General features: G+C 34.6%; 1 protein-coding gene and 1 pseudogene across 1 annotated transcript in view; one reads left to right on the top strand and one right to left on the bottom strand.

The window, feature by feature from the left end:
• Positions 1-2,004: 2,004 nt before the first annotated feature.
• The window catches only part of TENT5D (terminal nucleotidyltransferase 5D), a 70,468-nt gene continuing 56,419 nt past the window's right edge, over positions 2,005-16,053 (bottom strand). The window contains exon 4 of the mRNA XM_019648184.1: positions 2,005-3,257. Within this exon, the coding sequence (XP_019503729.1) occupies positions 2,069-3,238 (1,170 nt within the window). The 5' untranslated portion in view covers positions 3,239-3,257 and the 3' untranslated portion in view covers positions 2,005-2,068. The remainder of the gene's footprint in view (positions 3,258-16,053) is intronic.
• The window catches only part of LOC109385668 (OTU domain-containing protein 6B pseudogene), a 13,546-nt pseudogene continuing 9,551 nt past the window's right edge, over positions 12,059-16,053 (top strand).

Below are 16,053 nucleotides of genomic sequence, written 5' to 3'. Positions count from 1 at the left end.
TAGGTTTGGATTCCCTCTCGAGAAAATCTTACATGCCAATTGTAAGCTTTTACTATAATGGAAACACATGCGTGAAATGTTAGGCAGCAGGCCATTCTACTAGCAGGATTTAAAGGTTTAGGAAAATACCGCAGGGGATTTGCTTTTCAGGGATGGAGTTCAAATTCTCAAACGAAGCTAAAGAAGCACATGGGGGATGTTTCCAAAAGCTTCAGAATTATGCTATTCAGCATAAACTACTCTGGAAAATACTGAACCTTTACCTGTGACTCATCACTATTATAGTTCTTTTCTTCTTAAACACTTTTCCTATAGGTTTTGGAATTATTTTCTTATTTTTTGGTACTGTTAATATAGCATATACCCCTTCAGTATTCCATTCAAGCACTCTCCAAAACTGAAAACTAACTATACTTAGGGCAGACAGATCAATCATTTTTAGCCAATACATTATGTTGATAAATTACTGAATTTTCTGTTTAATACAGACAACATTTATTAATTCTTTGTCTCAAGCAAGGAGGTCAATACATATGTTTTAAAACCTGTGTTGTGTGCCTGGTGTATGCATATATTTTAATATAATTCACTAAAAAATACTGATAGCCAGTGGTGCTGTGGTATAAAAATCTCAGAAATACTGGTTATTTGAAAATTCCGTATTTGGTGTAATTGTTGTGCCCAATACTGTAATACAGACAAGACAGATTAAGCACAGTCTATAAGTGACATATTCTCAGAATATGCCTGCTGGACCATGTTATGATAGAAAAATTTGGAATGATCAATGAAAACTGAGATGAAAACTCAAAAAAATCAGAAGCAAGTAAAAATATTGAAGTTTTCTGATGGTCTTATCTACATACACTCAGGACAGCTTCCCTTCTGTCATACCAAATAATACTTGTCATGGATTATATTCTTCATTATGCAAAGAAAATACTGTTTTAATCTCACTGGTAGATTTGATAGCAGCATATTTGATGTACTGAGTATTCAGATACCTGATGAACATATGCAATTGTTGAATAAATTAGTGTTATGCAAAAACTCACACAGGAGGCACTTGAGTGGTATGTTAGAAACTAATCTTTGGTAAGGGCAAAATGAACAAAAAACACCAAAACACTTCATTTGGTTACATTGAACATATTTTCACTGACTAGCACTGAATGTCTCCAGATATATTAAGATGCTGGTCAAGAAGTTCACAAAACTGAAAAATGTCATGGCTAAAAACCTCTGGTTTTTGCTTTTTGCCATTCAAAGTCTCTTTTTAAGAGATGATGATAAACTTTCGTATTCATCGTTGGTCATTTTTGTTCTTTTCAACTTATTTGGGGGTAAAATGAAAAAAACCTGTAGAACTCATCACAGTATTGGTTGTACAGATGGATGATATTATTCTTCATATCCACAAATTAACTAGCTTATTTGATAGTTGATAAATTACTAATGTCCAGTGTTTTCCAGAACCAGTTTTTTCAGTGTTCATTCAAACGATGGTAGGATTTCTTTTATCTAACCCAATTTAATTGAGAAACAAAATAAATGCCTGCAAAGGGCAGGGTTTTAATGTCTTCTGCATCTGTTGTCTTTGAAATTAGGCATTTTTGTTAAGTATTGAAAAATCATTCATGGCAATATTCACTAGAGAAAAATGATGTGAACGTAACAAAGGAATTGATTGAATACAAAATTGCTGGCACTTGCCTTTACCTCTGGATTTTAAAACACGAATCTGTTTTTTATATTTTAATCAAAGGTGCAGGCATCTCTAATGTATTTGTCATTGCAAATTTGAAAGTCATCAATAGTAAGATTTGAAAATCACTTTAAGTGGTCCACCACATTAAAAATTATTTTAGTTAATCAGTAACATTTGAAAAATATTTGAAGTGGTCAGTTCACAGATGATATTGTATTTATTATGATGTTTAAGCTATAATTGATGAAAATAGTTGGTAAGTGTATAAAAATAAAAATAGATCTTAAATTTTATGTAATTTGGAAACTTGCTTTTAAGAGGTGTTCAATTAAAGCAAAGTTTCTGTTGTGTGTGTGTTTTTTAAACCATACCATTTGGCATATAAAAGTGCAGTGGGTGGTATGGCTGAAAGAAAATAGGTGGTGGTCCAGATGTTACATAATAAGGGTACCCTCCCTGAAAAGTATAGTATGGAGCAGGCTGATAAAAGCAAGTTACACTGTCTGTACTGGGTAGGACATTCTGTTCTCCAAGTACTTTTAAAGCCATAAAAGTGATCATGTTGAGAGTCTCTCTTCTTTCATTATGCATGAGGCAAACTGTGCTTTCATCCACAACTCGACGCAAGGTCATAAGGTACTCATATTTGCTCTTTTCTTCGCCTATGAAATGGTTGCAGAGGTATGAGTCAATCTTCTTTTGTTGTTCTGCTACATCAGGAAAATCAATGAAGAATCTAGAACACATATAACGTTCCAGGATCTTGATTTCTGCCTCAAGAGCTGGCTTAAAGTCACGAACCAGCAAGTTGATGTACTTCAGAAGGCCACCACCTCTAATCTCTTCAGGTTTTCTGGTAGATATAAGCTTGTGTTGCAAATGGGTCATTGCTTCTTGGAAGTTGCCATACATGCTTTCAGCGACCACAACAGGATAGGATTCTTGGGTGAGCTTAGCATTTTTGTCACTGTAGAAGTCTAACATAGGATCCAAAAGAATTTGAAAGGAATCAACACTAAATTCAAATTGTCGTCTGAGCGAATTCACAAATTTTAGCTCGACATTCTTCCCAGTGTTATTTGAAAGAGAGATGAGACTCCAGCGATCATGCTTATTGCAAATTTTGACCATCTTCTGAACATAAGCATCTTTCATGATCTTTAGGGTGATCTTGTCCTTTTTTACACCTTTTGGTAAAAAGTCCAGTAGACAACCTAGAACTGCATCTTTAACAACATGAAATTCTTCCTCACTTGACAGTTCAATACCAAAAATAACATCCAGATCCTTATAGCTGATTCCTTTGTGGCTTGCAAGTATGTAACTTGCTGTGGAACCATTCAACCGGGTATCTTTAACAACAATTCCTTTTTCTATCAGTTGATCTTTTACAACACGTATTATATATTTTGGTTTTACCTCCAATGTGGGGAAATTCCCCTTTCCATGAATTGGAATTACTTCATCTAACACTTTATCAAGTATTTTAACTTGATCCCAAGTGAGATTGCTGAATCCTATTTCAGACATTGTGAAGTTAGGAGGTCAACTAGAAAACAAGCAAAATATTGAGAAGAAATGTTAGCATCTTGCAATCAGTTTTATACCTAAAGCATATGAAAAAGTTAAAAATAGACTTACCCTCTACATAAAACAAACTAATACTAGGAAGTAAATTATCAATGTATTTAATTGTGGTTAAATCTATAAGTGAAATAAAGCCACTATGATTATGTCAAAATTGTTAGATCCATTGGTGCATGCAAACAGGCATTCTCTGGGATTTGTTAGAATTCTAATTAGTTTTTATGTAAAATGGTGGCCTTTCTCAATCTTTATTCATATAAATACTATGATGATTGTATTTGTTTTGTGTTATAAATTTTGTTCATGAGATACTCATAATATATCATTGAGGTTAGTTGTCATGAATTTAAAGTGAGATCAGATAGAATGTCTGTGTATTAGACCCAACTGACTTAATGGCATAATGATGGGATAATGTTCAAAAGCAATATATAACATCTTTAATCCAAAAGCATCAGATCACTCATTAATTATATATATATATATCAATATTTCAGTTTCATATATATTACTGTTCTCATTTTAAAAAATATTACTGAAAGCCATGATTACAGTATGAATTCCTTGAATTGCCTGAGGATAAGGATAGTACCTAATTTATCACCTCTTCTATGTTCCCCGTAACCCTTTAAAAACAGTTTATCAAAGGAAATAATGAATGTCACTTTCAAATGAAACAACAAATGAGACTACAAAATTTGTCTACAAAATAAGAGTAAAAATATACAAAAGCATAAGATTCCTGGGCTTTAAAAAAGGTTTTCTGCAGATGTGTATTATGATATGCATGAAAATTTTAAGGTTGGGAGTGTTAGAAAATTAAATTAAATTATAGACACTATAAACACAATTAAATATAATTCTATCATTATGCAATTAGGCACAATTAGAGTTATTACATAGATCTTCAAATACTTTATTAAGCTGTTTAAGCTAATAAATCTAGGAAAGTAAATAAAGTTCATTATGGGCATAGCTTTGGGTTTAAGCATTCTTTCCTGAATTCCAGAAATAAAAATTATATGAAGCTTAAGACATATTTGTGTAGACAATATTTATATTTTTCCTATCTAGAGAGCTATTATATCAGTATCTGAATATTTAGAATTTAGTAATATATGAGGTGTGACCAAAATATGGTGAATGTTTAAATTTAAAAAAATACATATTACAGTAAAAGATATATTGCCATTAATCCACCTCGCTTCAAACACACTCATTCCATGGTTCTTGCCACTTTCTGTAGCAGTTCTGGAAGCTCTCTTTTGTGTCTTTATTTGCACTGTCATGGCTGCCTCGATGTCCTGAAAAATTCAAAATGTTTACCTTTCATGGTCATTTTGACTTTGGGAAAGAGCCAGAAGTTGCACAGTGCTAGATATGGTGAATAAGGTGAATGAGGACACACTGTAAAGTTTTTGACAGAAATTGCCATACCAGAAGTGATGTGTGGCATGGAGCCTTTCCGCTGTGATCAACAAATATGGTGAATGCTGCTGTCGAGTGCCATCCAATGAACAGTTGGGGATCTTCAATACAGGAAGCTGTGTGTCAAACCTTAGTAACAATGTGTGACATGTTTCAACTTGTTCAGTGCCATCAGTCAGGTGTGAGCTACGGTTGAGAGAAGAGTGCCCTAAATCATCCTCCATCATGACAATGCCCCGTGTCACACATCGCTTCTGGAATATGGCAATTTTTGTCAAATAAAAATATTATGGTGTGTCCTCATCCACCTTGTTCAGTGGATCTGGCACCGTGTGACTTCTGGCTCTTCCCCAAAGTCAAAATGATTCAGGACATTGAGGCAGCCATGACAGTGCAACTAAAGACACTCACAAAAGGGACTTCCAGAACTGCTTCAGGAAGTGCCAAGAATGATGGGATAAGTGTGTTTGAAGAGAGGAGGAGTATTTTGGGGGGGATTAATGTTAATGTGTCTTTTACTATAATATTTTTTATTTAAACATTCAGTGTATTTTTTAATCACACTTCACATATTTCCCTAGTAAAACTAGGGCAAAATAGAATCATCTTATTTGACATCCGTATAACCAACTTTTACAGTCCAAGCATTTTGCAAAAGGCCAATTAAACAATGACAAATCTGTGTCAGTGAGAAGATGAGACTAAGCCTATTTGTTTATTTATATGAAATCCCCGTATTATGAATGAAAGAGTATTTATTTTTACTGTGTGATAATGTGTTGTTTGTTTTACTTTAAGCCACATTAATTACTAATATTCAGACAGTTTCATCAGCTATGTGAACATCTAAATCAATACTTAAAGATGAATGGGCTGAATTGACTGTACATCAGAGAGTTGGATTTTGGTCATTCATCCATCAAATGAAATGATCTGTATTGTGTCTTTAAGACATTGGAAAGAGCAAGATGCTACATGAAGGAAAGAATATGCATTAAGAATTCGCATGCCTATTTTCTAATTTCTTTTCCTGGAATTATCACTGAATTGTTTGAAGCCAACAAAGTTTGTTAAACTCAAATTTTCAATCTAGAAAAGTAATAATTCATAATGTTGGCTGGCTGCATGTAAAGGCTTTAGGAAAATCAACCACTTACCTAATAATTTTTTTAGAAATGTCACATGTAAACTATATCATTTTAAGTGATACAGAAAAAGTTCCAAATTCCTTTTTAATACACAAATTTATTTTGCAAACAGCAATTTTCCTTTCCTTAATGGCAAATGTCATTGGTCAATATTAGTGAAAAGTTAAAAATCGAATTACCTCACCCCACGCCCACAATCCCCAGGTAAATCTATATTTCTAATCACCAATGCTCTGAAAATAAAGATCATTTACATTGATATACTGATGTTACTGAAATACCAAATTCTTTTCCATACAGAAGTTTCCAGGATCTTCATATTAAAATAAAAACATCGAAAGACATCAGTAAGTTAACTATCTAATTGCCAGAATGCAGGAATCCTTGATCAAAAGGCAACCTTAGTGACCATCAATAGACAACTGGATAAAGGAGAAGTGGTACATATATATAAATGGAATATTACTTGGCCATAAAAAAGAAATGAAATCTTACCATTTGTGACAACATGGATGGGACCTACAGGGTATTACACTAAATGAAATATGTCAGACAGAGAAAGTCAAATACTATATGGTCTCACTTATTTGTGGAATCTAAAGAACAAAATAAATGAACAAACAAAACAGAAACAGACTTAGATACAGAGAACAAATTGATGGTTACCAGATGGGAGGGGGGTTGGGGAGCTGGGTGAAAAAGGTGAAGGGATTAAGATGTACAGATTGGTAGTTACAAAATAGTCATGGGGATGTAAAGTACAGCACAGGGAAAATAATCAATAATATTGTAATAACTATGTATAGTGCCGAGTACTAGGCTAATTGGAGGGATTACTTTGTAAATTATAAAAATGTCTAAACTATTATACTATACCCCTGAAAATAATGTAAAATAATATTGAATTTTAACAGTAATTGAAAAAAAAAGATGTCTTTCAAATCAAGAAACAGTCTCACTTTATATCTTGCATCTGCTCATACGTATTAGATTAGGAAAGGAAAGATCAGAATTTTGTTTCCCAGACAGAATCATATAAGAACTTGCAAGGACAAAAAAGAGGTCCAAAGTTTAATTTTACATTACACTAGAAATGAGGTGTAGGAAAACTGATCATCATTGTGCAAGTATCTAGTTGCCTCTTGATTACCTATGTTAATGATACCCAAACTTTCTGGTCTTCAGAATTATCTACAGAGCTTTAAAGACACACATATAGAATATTTTAAGCCTAGTATTTCTTGTTAAAAAATTACCAGTGAAATCAACTTGCTAGGATGTGGGAAAACTGTGCCCTTGGTTGAGCGATATATTAACTGTCAAAATCAGAGCTTTAATAATCAGTTAAGATGTGTTTACCTTTCTCTATCCACAACTACATAAATTTATTTATTTATTTATTTATTTATTTATTTATTTATATTAAATTTATTGAGGTGACATTGGTTAGTAAAATTATATAGGTTTCAAGTGTACAATTTGTAATGCATCCTCTATATACAGCATTGTATGTTCACCCAAAGTGAAGTCTCCTTCCGGCACATAAGTTTGACCCCCTTTACTCTCTTTTACCTCCCCCCTTACCCTCTGGTAACCACTACACTATTGTCTGTGTCTATGAGTTTTTGTTTGTTTGCCTTATTTGTTTGTTGCTTTCAGTTTTATATTTCACATATGAGTGAAATCATGTGGTTCTTGACTTTTTCTGTCTGACGCTTTTGCTTAGCATGATAATAAACCTATTCTTTAAATCAAGCCTATTTTGCTATTGAATTAATGTATCATTACCAACCTAGGAATTCTAAGCTACCATCTCACTGACCACTTCTATAGTGATATGCACAGAAAATGCCAATTAGAATTTTTTAAAAATAGCTTTAGAAAGAAAAGCATAATTATGAAAATAAATCTGTTATACAAAAAAAAATAAATCTGTGATACATGATTATTTGACATATTTGTGACACGCATACAAATACATATACACATATAGACATATGAGCACAAAAATATAATGAAATCCATGTCACAGTGGAATAAAAATAAATAATTACATTGATCTGGTGTCTATACACACTTCCACCAATGCTCACCTCTATTAACATGGACAATTAAGATTTGCGGGTAATGTTATGCTTTTTTGGCACATCTACTATTCATTTTCATGTAATGTACAATATCAGTGTGATAAGTACAAATTATCTAATACGATGTTAAAATAATAAGACTTGTCTTCATATATGGATTATGGCTCAAAATTTAACTATTATACCTTATATAACAGAAGCAAATAGTTATTCTATATCAAAGTAAAAAACATCACAAAAGTTATTGGGAAATTTAATTTGAATTGCTGAACCAAAAAGCATGGATAAATATAAACTCTGGATGACTTTATTATTTTAAAGTTGGGGAAATTCCAACAATACATCTACATTGCTTATGTCTCTGTCTTGGGTATGGGACAGTTCTAGTTATTGAAAGTATGTCTATTGAGGATGAAGTATAAAGCTGCATTTTCATGGACTGAAAGTTCAAATTCTAGGCAAAAATCCTTCAATAATTTGCCATATAAACCTAAACAAAAGCACAAAACCTGAAATTCTTAATTTAATCATTTTTCTCCAAATGTGGAGATCAGCAGTTCACTATTTGGTAGAGCATATACATCTTGTTCTGACTCTCTGCCTTCTCCCAATTTATGCTTAAAGCTATTACTTTGTCCATCTAGCTTAACTAATATCAGTGTGCCTATAATATATACAACTACAGCAAACACTGAAATAAAAAACAATAATGGATGAACAAGACAAACAAGCTATAACTCATAGACACAGACAAGAGTTTAGTGGTTACCAGAGGGTATGGGGCGAGAGGGTGTGGTAGAAGAGGGAAAAGTGGGTGAAATATATGGTGATACAAGGAGAACTGACTGGGCGGTGAACACACAATGCAATACATAGATGATGTATTATAGAATTATACACTTGAAATATATGTAATTTTATTAACCAATGTCACCCCAATAAATTTAATTTAAAAACCCACAAAACAAAATGGATTTCATTATTCAACTGCTTAAATTCACTGGGAATGCAAGGCAAAACAAGTTACTTGCCAAACATTTCACAAAGGACTGCAAATAGATATTTGTACGAGAGTATGTATCTATATATTCTTAAAGCAATGCTTAGAATGGCCACTAAATCAGAACATATTGGGTTGTCGGAAAAGTCATGACGTACTTTTTCTGTTTTTCATCGCAAAAATGCATCATGACTTTTCCGACAACCCAATATACCCCTTCAAAGAGATAAAGATGACTCTACCTATTAGTTCAGATTATATGCCAGGGCAAACTAGTAGCAGGATGTAAGTAAAAGGTACATATACTTCAAGTTGACTGCATGTAGTCTGATCTGTCTTTGAATGAAGATTCTTAGTTACAACATTTTGAGACAGACTCCCTCTATATCTGTCATACTAAATTATACCTACAATATCTGACTTTTTAAAAAGATTTTATTGGGGAATTGGGGAAGGGGAACAGCCAAGTTGTTGTCCTTCAATCTTAGTTGTGGAGGGTGCAGCTAGCTCAGCTCCAAATCCAGTCACCATCTGGCCACCATTGGCAGCTCGCGGTCGTTCAGCTCAAGGTGCTGTGTTCAACTTTAGTTGCAGGTGGGTGCAGCCCACCATCCCATGCAGAAGTCAAACTAAAAACCTTGTTCCTAAGAGCGCACACTCTAACCACTGAGTTATCCGGCTGCCCGCGGCAGCTCGAGACAGCTCAGCTCAAGGTGCCCTGTTTAGTCTGAGTTGTGGGTGGGCATAGCCCACCATCCCATGCAGGAGTCAGCTGGCAACCTTGTTAGGAGCACGTGCTCTCACCAGATGAGCCATCCTGCCACCTGTTGGCAGCTCAGGGGTAGCTCAGCTCGGGTGCAGCTCACTTGGCCCATGTGGGAATCCAATCGGTGACCCTGTTGCTCAGAGCTCACGTTCTTAACCAACTGAGCCACTCGGCCGGCCCATCTGACATTTCTTTTAAAAAATATATGATGGCTGAAGTTTTAAAAATGTATATAAAGTAAAATGGAAGTTAAAAATTCTAAAGAACCAGTTTTTCCTTTCAATTAGATTCATTAGTTCTTGTTTTAATTTTGTCTTTTTTTTTTGTTAGTTTCAGGTGTACAAAATGACATAGTGATTAGACATTTATATACCTAACAAAGTGATAACTCCAATAAGTCTATTACCCATCTGACACTGTAAATAGTTATTATAATATTATCGACCAGATTACTTTGTTTTTTATTTCACTAAAATCAGAGTAGGTTTTGCTTACAAGGAAACATATAAATAAGCCTGTACTTAGGGTCTAACTGTAGATGCAAAATATTTTAAAGGAAATCCTTCCCTATAAGAACTAGTACTAACATTAACCTCTGTGGACATCTTATATCATTCTTCTTATGAACACTATAATCACAATGTGTTTATCAGTTGCTCTAAATAGACAGCTATTTTATAATCTGTTCAAAATAAATATCTTGGCATTCAATTTTACTCAGCTTCAGCTTCAGATGTACAGTGCAGTAGTCATGAAGTGGTTTCCCTAAAAAGACAAGTGCCCATCTGACATCCTACAAAATCTTTACAATATTATTGATTATATTCCCCAAACTGTCTTCCACATTCTCGTGGCAATACTGTAGTTACCAATTTCTGCTTTCTAATCCCCTCACCTTCTTCCTTATCCTCAATCCCCTCTGAATAATATTTAATACCAACTATAATTTAATAGATATACATGTATATATACACATACATACATAGTCACAGGATGTGGAGTACAGCATAGGGAATAGAGTCAATGGAATTGCAACAGCTATATACGATGGCAGAGGGGTAGCAGACTGGGGAGGGTTTTTATCACTTTGTGAGAGGTGTGAATGTCTAACTATTGTATTGTTTTGTACAGCTGAAACTAATAAAACAAACAAATAAATAAATATCTTGACTAAAAGTTGATGATTATAATAAGGTATTTGTCTATTTCTGCTTGTGGACTTTTATGTTAGCCTATTACATTCAAAAGATTTAATTACAAAGCAATCTTAAAATATATTTCAGATTAAATGCTGGCAAAGGATGAATGTTTTAAATAAAAAAGTATAAACATTTAAAAGGGAAGCTGTACATTTCCAAAATTTTTAATATAGATAAAAATTCCAATACTTATTTTGTCTATGTGTTGTTGAATTTAGAACTATATTGATATGTGCTTCTTCTTTTTTTAATTTTTTGGGACCTTCCAGTACGAACCGGAAGACCTACTAGACAAATTAAAAAAGAGCTGTAAGCACTGATGTGTTTGAACGAGCATGAGGAAGTCATAGGAAGATTAAGTTATTTGAATGTTTATGTAAAGCTTTCATTATTGTGTACATATAATTTTTTATGATTAACCACAGTTCTTGCATCCTAGAACAATACTTACATCACAAAACACTACATCACTTATGCCATAATGCACTGTTGATATTACAAGTCTACAGCATTTAAAGATTTGGAAGGGAATTCTCAATATCAGTTCACTTTTAGCATTAGTCATTTTAAAATTTGGTTTTGAAGAATGAGTCACATCACCATTAATACTAAAACAGTTCCAATTTAGGTCAAGTTACAAAACTTTTCGAGTTGCAAAGATTAATTTGTCCAGGATTCTACTAATGAAATGAGTGAATTCGTTTTCCAAATTTATAGCCTCTTACAAATGTACCTTAGATAATTGTGAAGCTTGAGAAAAATATATTTATTTTTAATTTTCTTAATTTAAAAAATGTTTTAATTATGTTAAAAATATGTGAAATAACTTCATTTTCAATTACTAGGAGTGGCAAAGTGCTCAGAGATGTTATTGGATTTATTAGAATTAGGTTTGGCCCAATGAAGGGAGAGGAAGGAGAACATCAATTTGTCCTGTACCAAAAGATGGTGTAAGTGTTCAAGGTTTCTAGTTTGTATTCAGACCCACAACAAGGCAGGCATATAGTTTCTGTTTTAGTGTTATTTATATCCTGGTCTGTCATTCTGTCCACATATGACCATCTCTTTTCAAATACTATACTTAGCTCCATTTACAATTCTAATAGTCAGTGTTCTCACTGATTGAGAATTTAACATGTATTCCTGGTTTTCTGTCATTGATGAAGAGGTAAATAACTTGTTTGTAAAATTATTATAAATATGTGGGTAGAACAATACTAAAAGAGGGTTTTTTAGTTGAAAAACTCACATGAAAGGTGCACTGGAACAAATAATATAAACATGCCAGGTACCTAAAGAACACAAAGATCTCAAAGAAGAAAAGCGCTGGATTTAAAAGCATGAAGCTCAGAAGCTTAAAAGGAACTGCCTTCCCCCAGATTAGAACCCAACCCCCTAATTCCAGAGAAATCTTATAACTTTCTTCCCACTCTGCCCCAACCCACATACATACACTTTCTTGTGTTTGTTTGTGTGTGTGTGTGTTGCTGTGCATGTTATTTGTTGCTTTTAAGTGTTATAGTGTGCGCTGTTCTGAGGAAATAATCTCCCAACTCCTTTTAAGATTTAACGCCAATCCCTCACAGTGGGACGTGTGAGAGCTCCCAGCAGCAGTATTGCCCCCTTCCTCTTTCCCTCTGCTCCTTACAGTGGCTGTTAGAGGTTGATAGCTATGGGATTCAATAACCACCAAGTCAAGATTCTGTTGCTTCTGATGTACCTAATGCAAAGAGTTGCTGCCTCTCCAAACTGCCATCAACATCAGAAAGGGGAGTTGGCCAGAGAGAGCTCTAGTTCACATTGGAGGGACTGACTTGGAGGAGATATCCCTGAGAAGACTCTGATGTGCAACAGGCTTCTGGGCAATTTGGGAGCTAAAGCTACCTAGTGAGACCAAAGCTCCATCCCCTCTGCACTGGACCCTGTTCAGCTCACCATAACTCACACATTAAACCCAGTAACCAGGTAAGCATTCCCCAAGTCACTCTGGATCTGTTATCCCTTTGTGGATAACCTTGTCAATATGCAAGGGATCAAGGATTCTCTGGAGAATGAAGGAAACTCTAGAATTATAGCCACCAGCATATACACCTTCCACATGATTCATGAATACTATCTGAAGAAGCAGGAAAGTAGAAACTCACTAGAATGCTCGAGGAAAAAGTCTCATATATTAGCGTCTCTTACCCTCTCCCCTCACCACACCCTGGCAGTCATGAGAACTCACTTTACCAATTGCTGCTCTCTTCGAATCCATCCAGGCAGGGAGCTACTGGAAGGGGAAGGGACGTGCCCCTATAGTGAGGCTCTGGAGGGAGCCTGCTATGGTAAAGGACACAGGAAAAGGGGAGGGGTGGTCAGAGGGAGAGAGAAAGAAAGATAAATGCATAAATTAAAATAAGAAGGAAGGAATAAGGGGAGAAGAAAGCAAAGAAAGAAATTAAGGAAGAAAGCAAAGAACGCAGAGAGCAACAAGCACTTGCAACAGCTGCCAGGGCTGCTAAACCGCTGCTGTCCAAAGGCAACTAGGTGCTGAAATGACTTCCCCCCAACACACCCCTCTAGTCCCGCTCGCCCACTCCACAGACTTCCCTTCCTCCCAGGCTCGTCCCCCTGGTAGCACAAACCATTTCCATGGCAACCTGTCGTCACACAATTTAAGGTAGTCCGTAGTATTGAGTCATATGGGTTCCATCTACCCCAGGCGGGCAATCTCTCTACTACTTTCCTTTTTCCTTTAGTGCTCGACTTTCTCTGGTGGAATAATACGACCTTTCCTTCCTTCCCACACAGAAAACCAATTTTCTCTCATCCCCATAAATACTGTCTGGCCTGTGTCTTTCCTACCTCCCACCAATCCACCCCTTTTGCCCCCCACACAAATAAAGCTGTCTGGCCTGTGCCTTTACTACTTCCCACTCCCTAACACTCCCCCATCACATGCATGTGAGCGAGCGTGCGCGCCTACACACACACATATAAATACTGTCTGGCCTGTGTCTTTCCTACCTCCCCCCCACACAAACACACACACACACACACACACACACAGAAGCACGAATAACTCCTCCTCCTCCTCCTCCCCACACTTCTTCAATTGTTGCCAACATAAACACAAACTTAAATTCATGCCCAGAAGGCAGTTTTTTTGAAACAAGTGGTTTGCTTTCCTAGTGTCTTTTTTCCTTAACACTCTTTATCATGAAGAGTTCCCTCCCTCACTTCAATATCTTCTGCTCTTGGTTTGGCTAAAAGTATTTAGGTCTTTATGATTTTCCCCATATCTCATACCTCCCATTTATCCCATTGCCACTTCTCACAAGAGAAGCAGCTGAATTGTTCCTTTAAAGAAACAATTTCAAAATTCAGTCCTTGATAGTTTAAAATAGAATTGCCTTAATAAATTCCACTAAATGTATTATTAGTATTAATTATACTAATCCGATTGTTTCTAATCTTTACTTGCATGAAATTACTCTATTAGCATAAAAATAAAATTTACTTTTAAGGTACCTAGAGCCTATACAAAAGGAAACTGATGAGTGCTTAATAGGAAGAAAGAAAATCTTGAAAGAAAGTACAGGTTTACAGAAAAAACTATATAAACATACTAGATTACCTAGCTATAACTTTCTTTCACTGATACATAGTATATAGTAGTTAAACATACTTGATATCTAAAAAAACGGTACAGAATTTTACTCTAATACTTCACTTTAGAAATGTTATATGTTAAATTTTGAAAATAATTTAATATAAGGCTATTTACTGAGATTATCAATATATTAGTTAATATGGGGATTTTGTAATTCCCTTATCCTGGAGCTGTAAATAAACATAATTTGTGATACTACATTAATACATCAGTTATATTATGTCTCTCATCTATCACTGTTGACTTAGCACAGAAAGTAAAATATTAAAATAATTACTGATGCATTTTTAGTACATTAACTGAGTTCAGTTTTACCACAACTATAATTATAGACACAATTATTAATAAAAAACTATTCTCTAAGAAATTCATTATACACATTTTTGTTGAATAAAATGTTTCTAATATAATTTCTATGTCAATTTCGATGTCTACTCATAGTTGAAACTAATATAAAAAGTAACAAAACTCCCTCTCTATGGGATTTCTCACCATGTCTTTTGGTAGCTTGCTTTTTCAAATTTAACAGCACTCCTACTCCTACTCTGGAGACTAACTTCCTTCTCCAGAGTTCCCATCAACTGATCTCCCCACATTCTCTGCACTACACTTGTTACAATACCATGGGTACTGTTGCCAGGAGACCAAGAAATTTACTGTTGCATCACTAATGCTCTTAGACGTAAGAGTATTTTCAAATTTATATGGGGCAATTTATATTTATATGGGGCAATTTATATAAGAAATTTATATGGGGCAATTCTGAGTCCCACATCTCAAGAAAAACTGCTATATTGGACATATTAAAGATGAAAAACCTAGTCCTCAAGTTACTTTGACTATACTAAAAAATTAGTAAAGATAAATAGATAATCCTTACAGATATACATAGATAGCCAAATATTTTCATTTAATTGTAACTGTATATGCATATGTGTCGAATATAAATTAAGTTGTAATATTTGAAATACAGACTTTGAGAAAGTATTGTCTATTTAATTTTTATCCCCCAAATGAGCATGTTTTAAAAATCTTTGAACAGTTAAAAAGTAGTGTGGTTGATTAGCATTTGATAATTATTTTGGATACAAAAAAATGAATATAAGACCATTTAAAAGACAGAGTTCTTCCCAACATAATGTCTTATTACAGTATGTCTAGTTTATAGAAATCATCCCATAACTGTTATTAGTAAAAATATAAAAATTGAGAAGATATGCAAATAGATATAAGAAGCAAATTATTTCTCAAAGCCAACAATCCATGGGATATGTTTTGGATAGTCCATGTATGTCATTTTGCAGTAAAATGTAGAAGGGACCAAGGATATTTTAGAAGGGCCAAAGATGAAACGAGACAGCTGCTCAAAAATTTTCTGGGGTCGGCCAAGTGGCGCGATGGTTAAGAACTGGCTTGGGATGCCAGAGGGCCCCGGTTCAGATCCCACATATGAGGGCCAGTGACACTGCCCTCTA

The sequence above is a fragment of the Hipposideros armiger genome, unplaced genomic scaffold (genome assembly GCF_001890085.2).
Source record: "Hipposideros armiger isolate ML-2016 unplaced genomic scaffold, ASM189008v1 scaffold_121, whole genome shotgun sequence".
NCBI classification, from domain to species: domain Eukaryota; kingdom Metazoa; phylum Chordata; class Mammalia; order Chiroptera; family Hipposideridae; genus Hipposideros; species Hipposideros armiger.
This window is presented reverse-complemented; position numbering and strand designations above follow the sequence as displayed.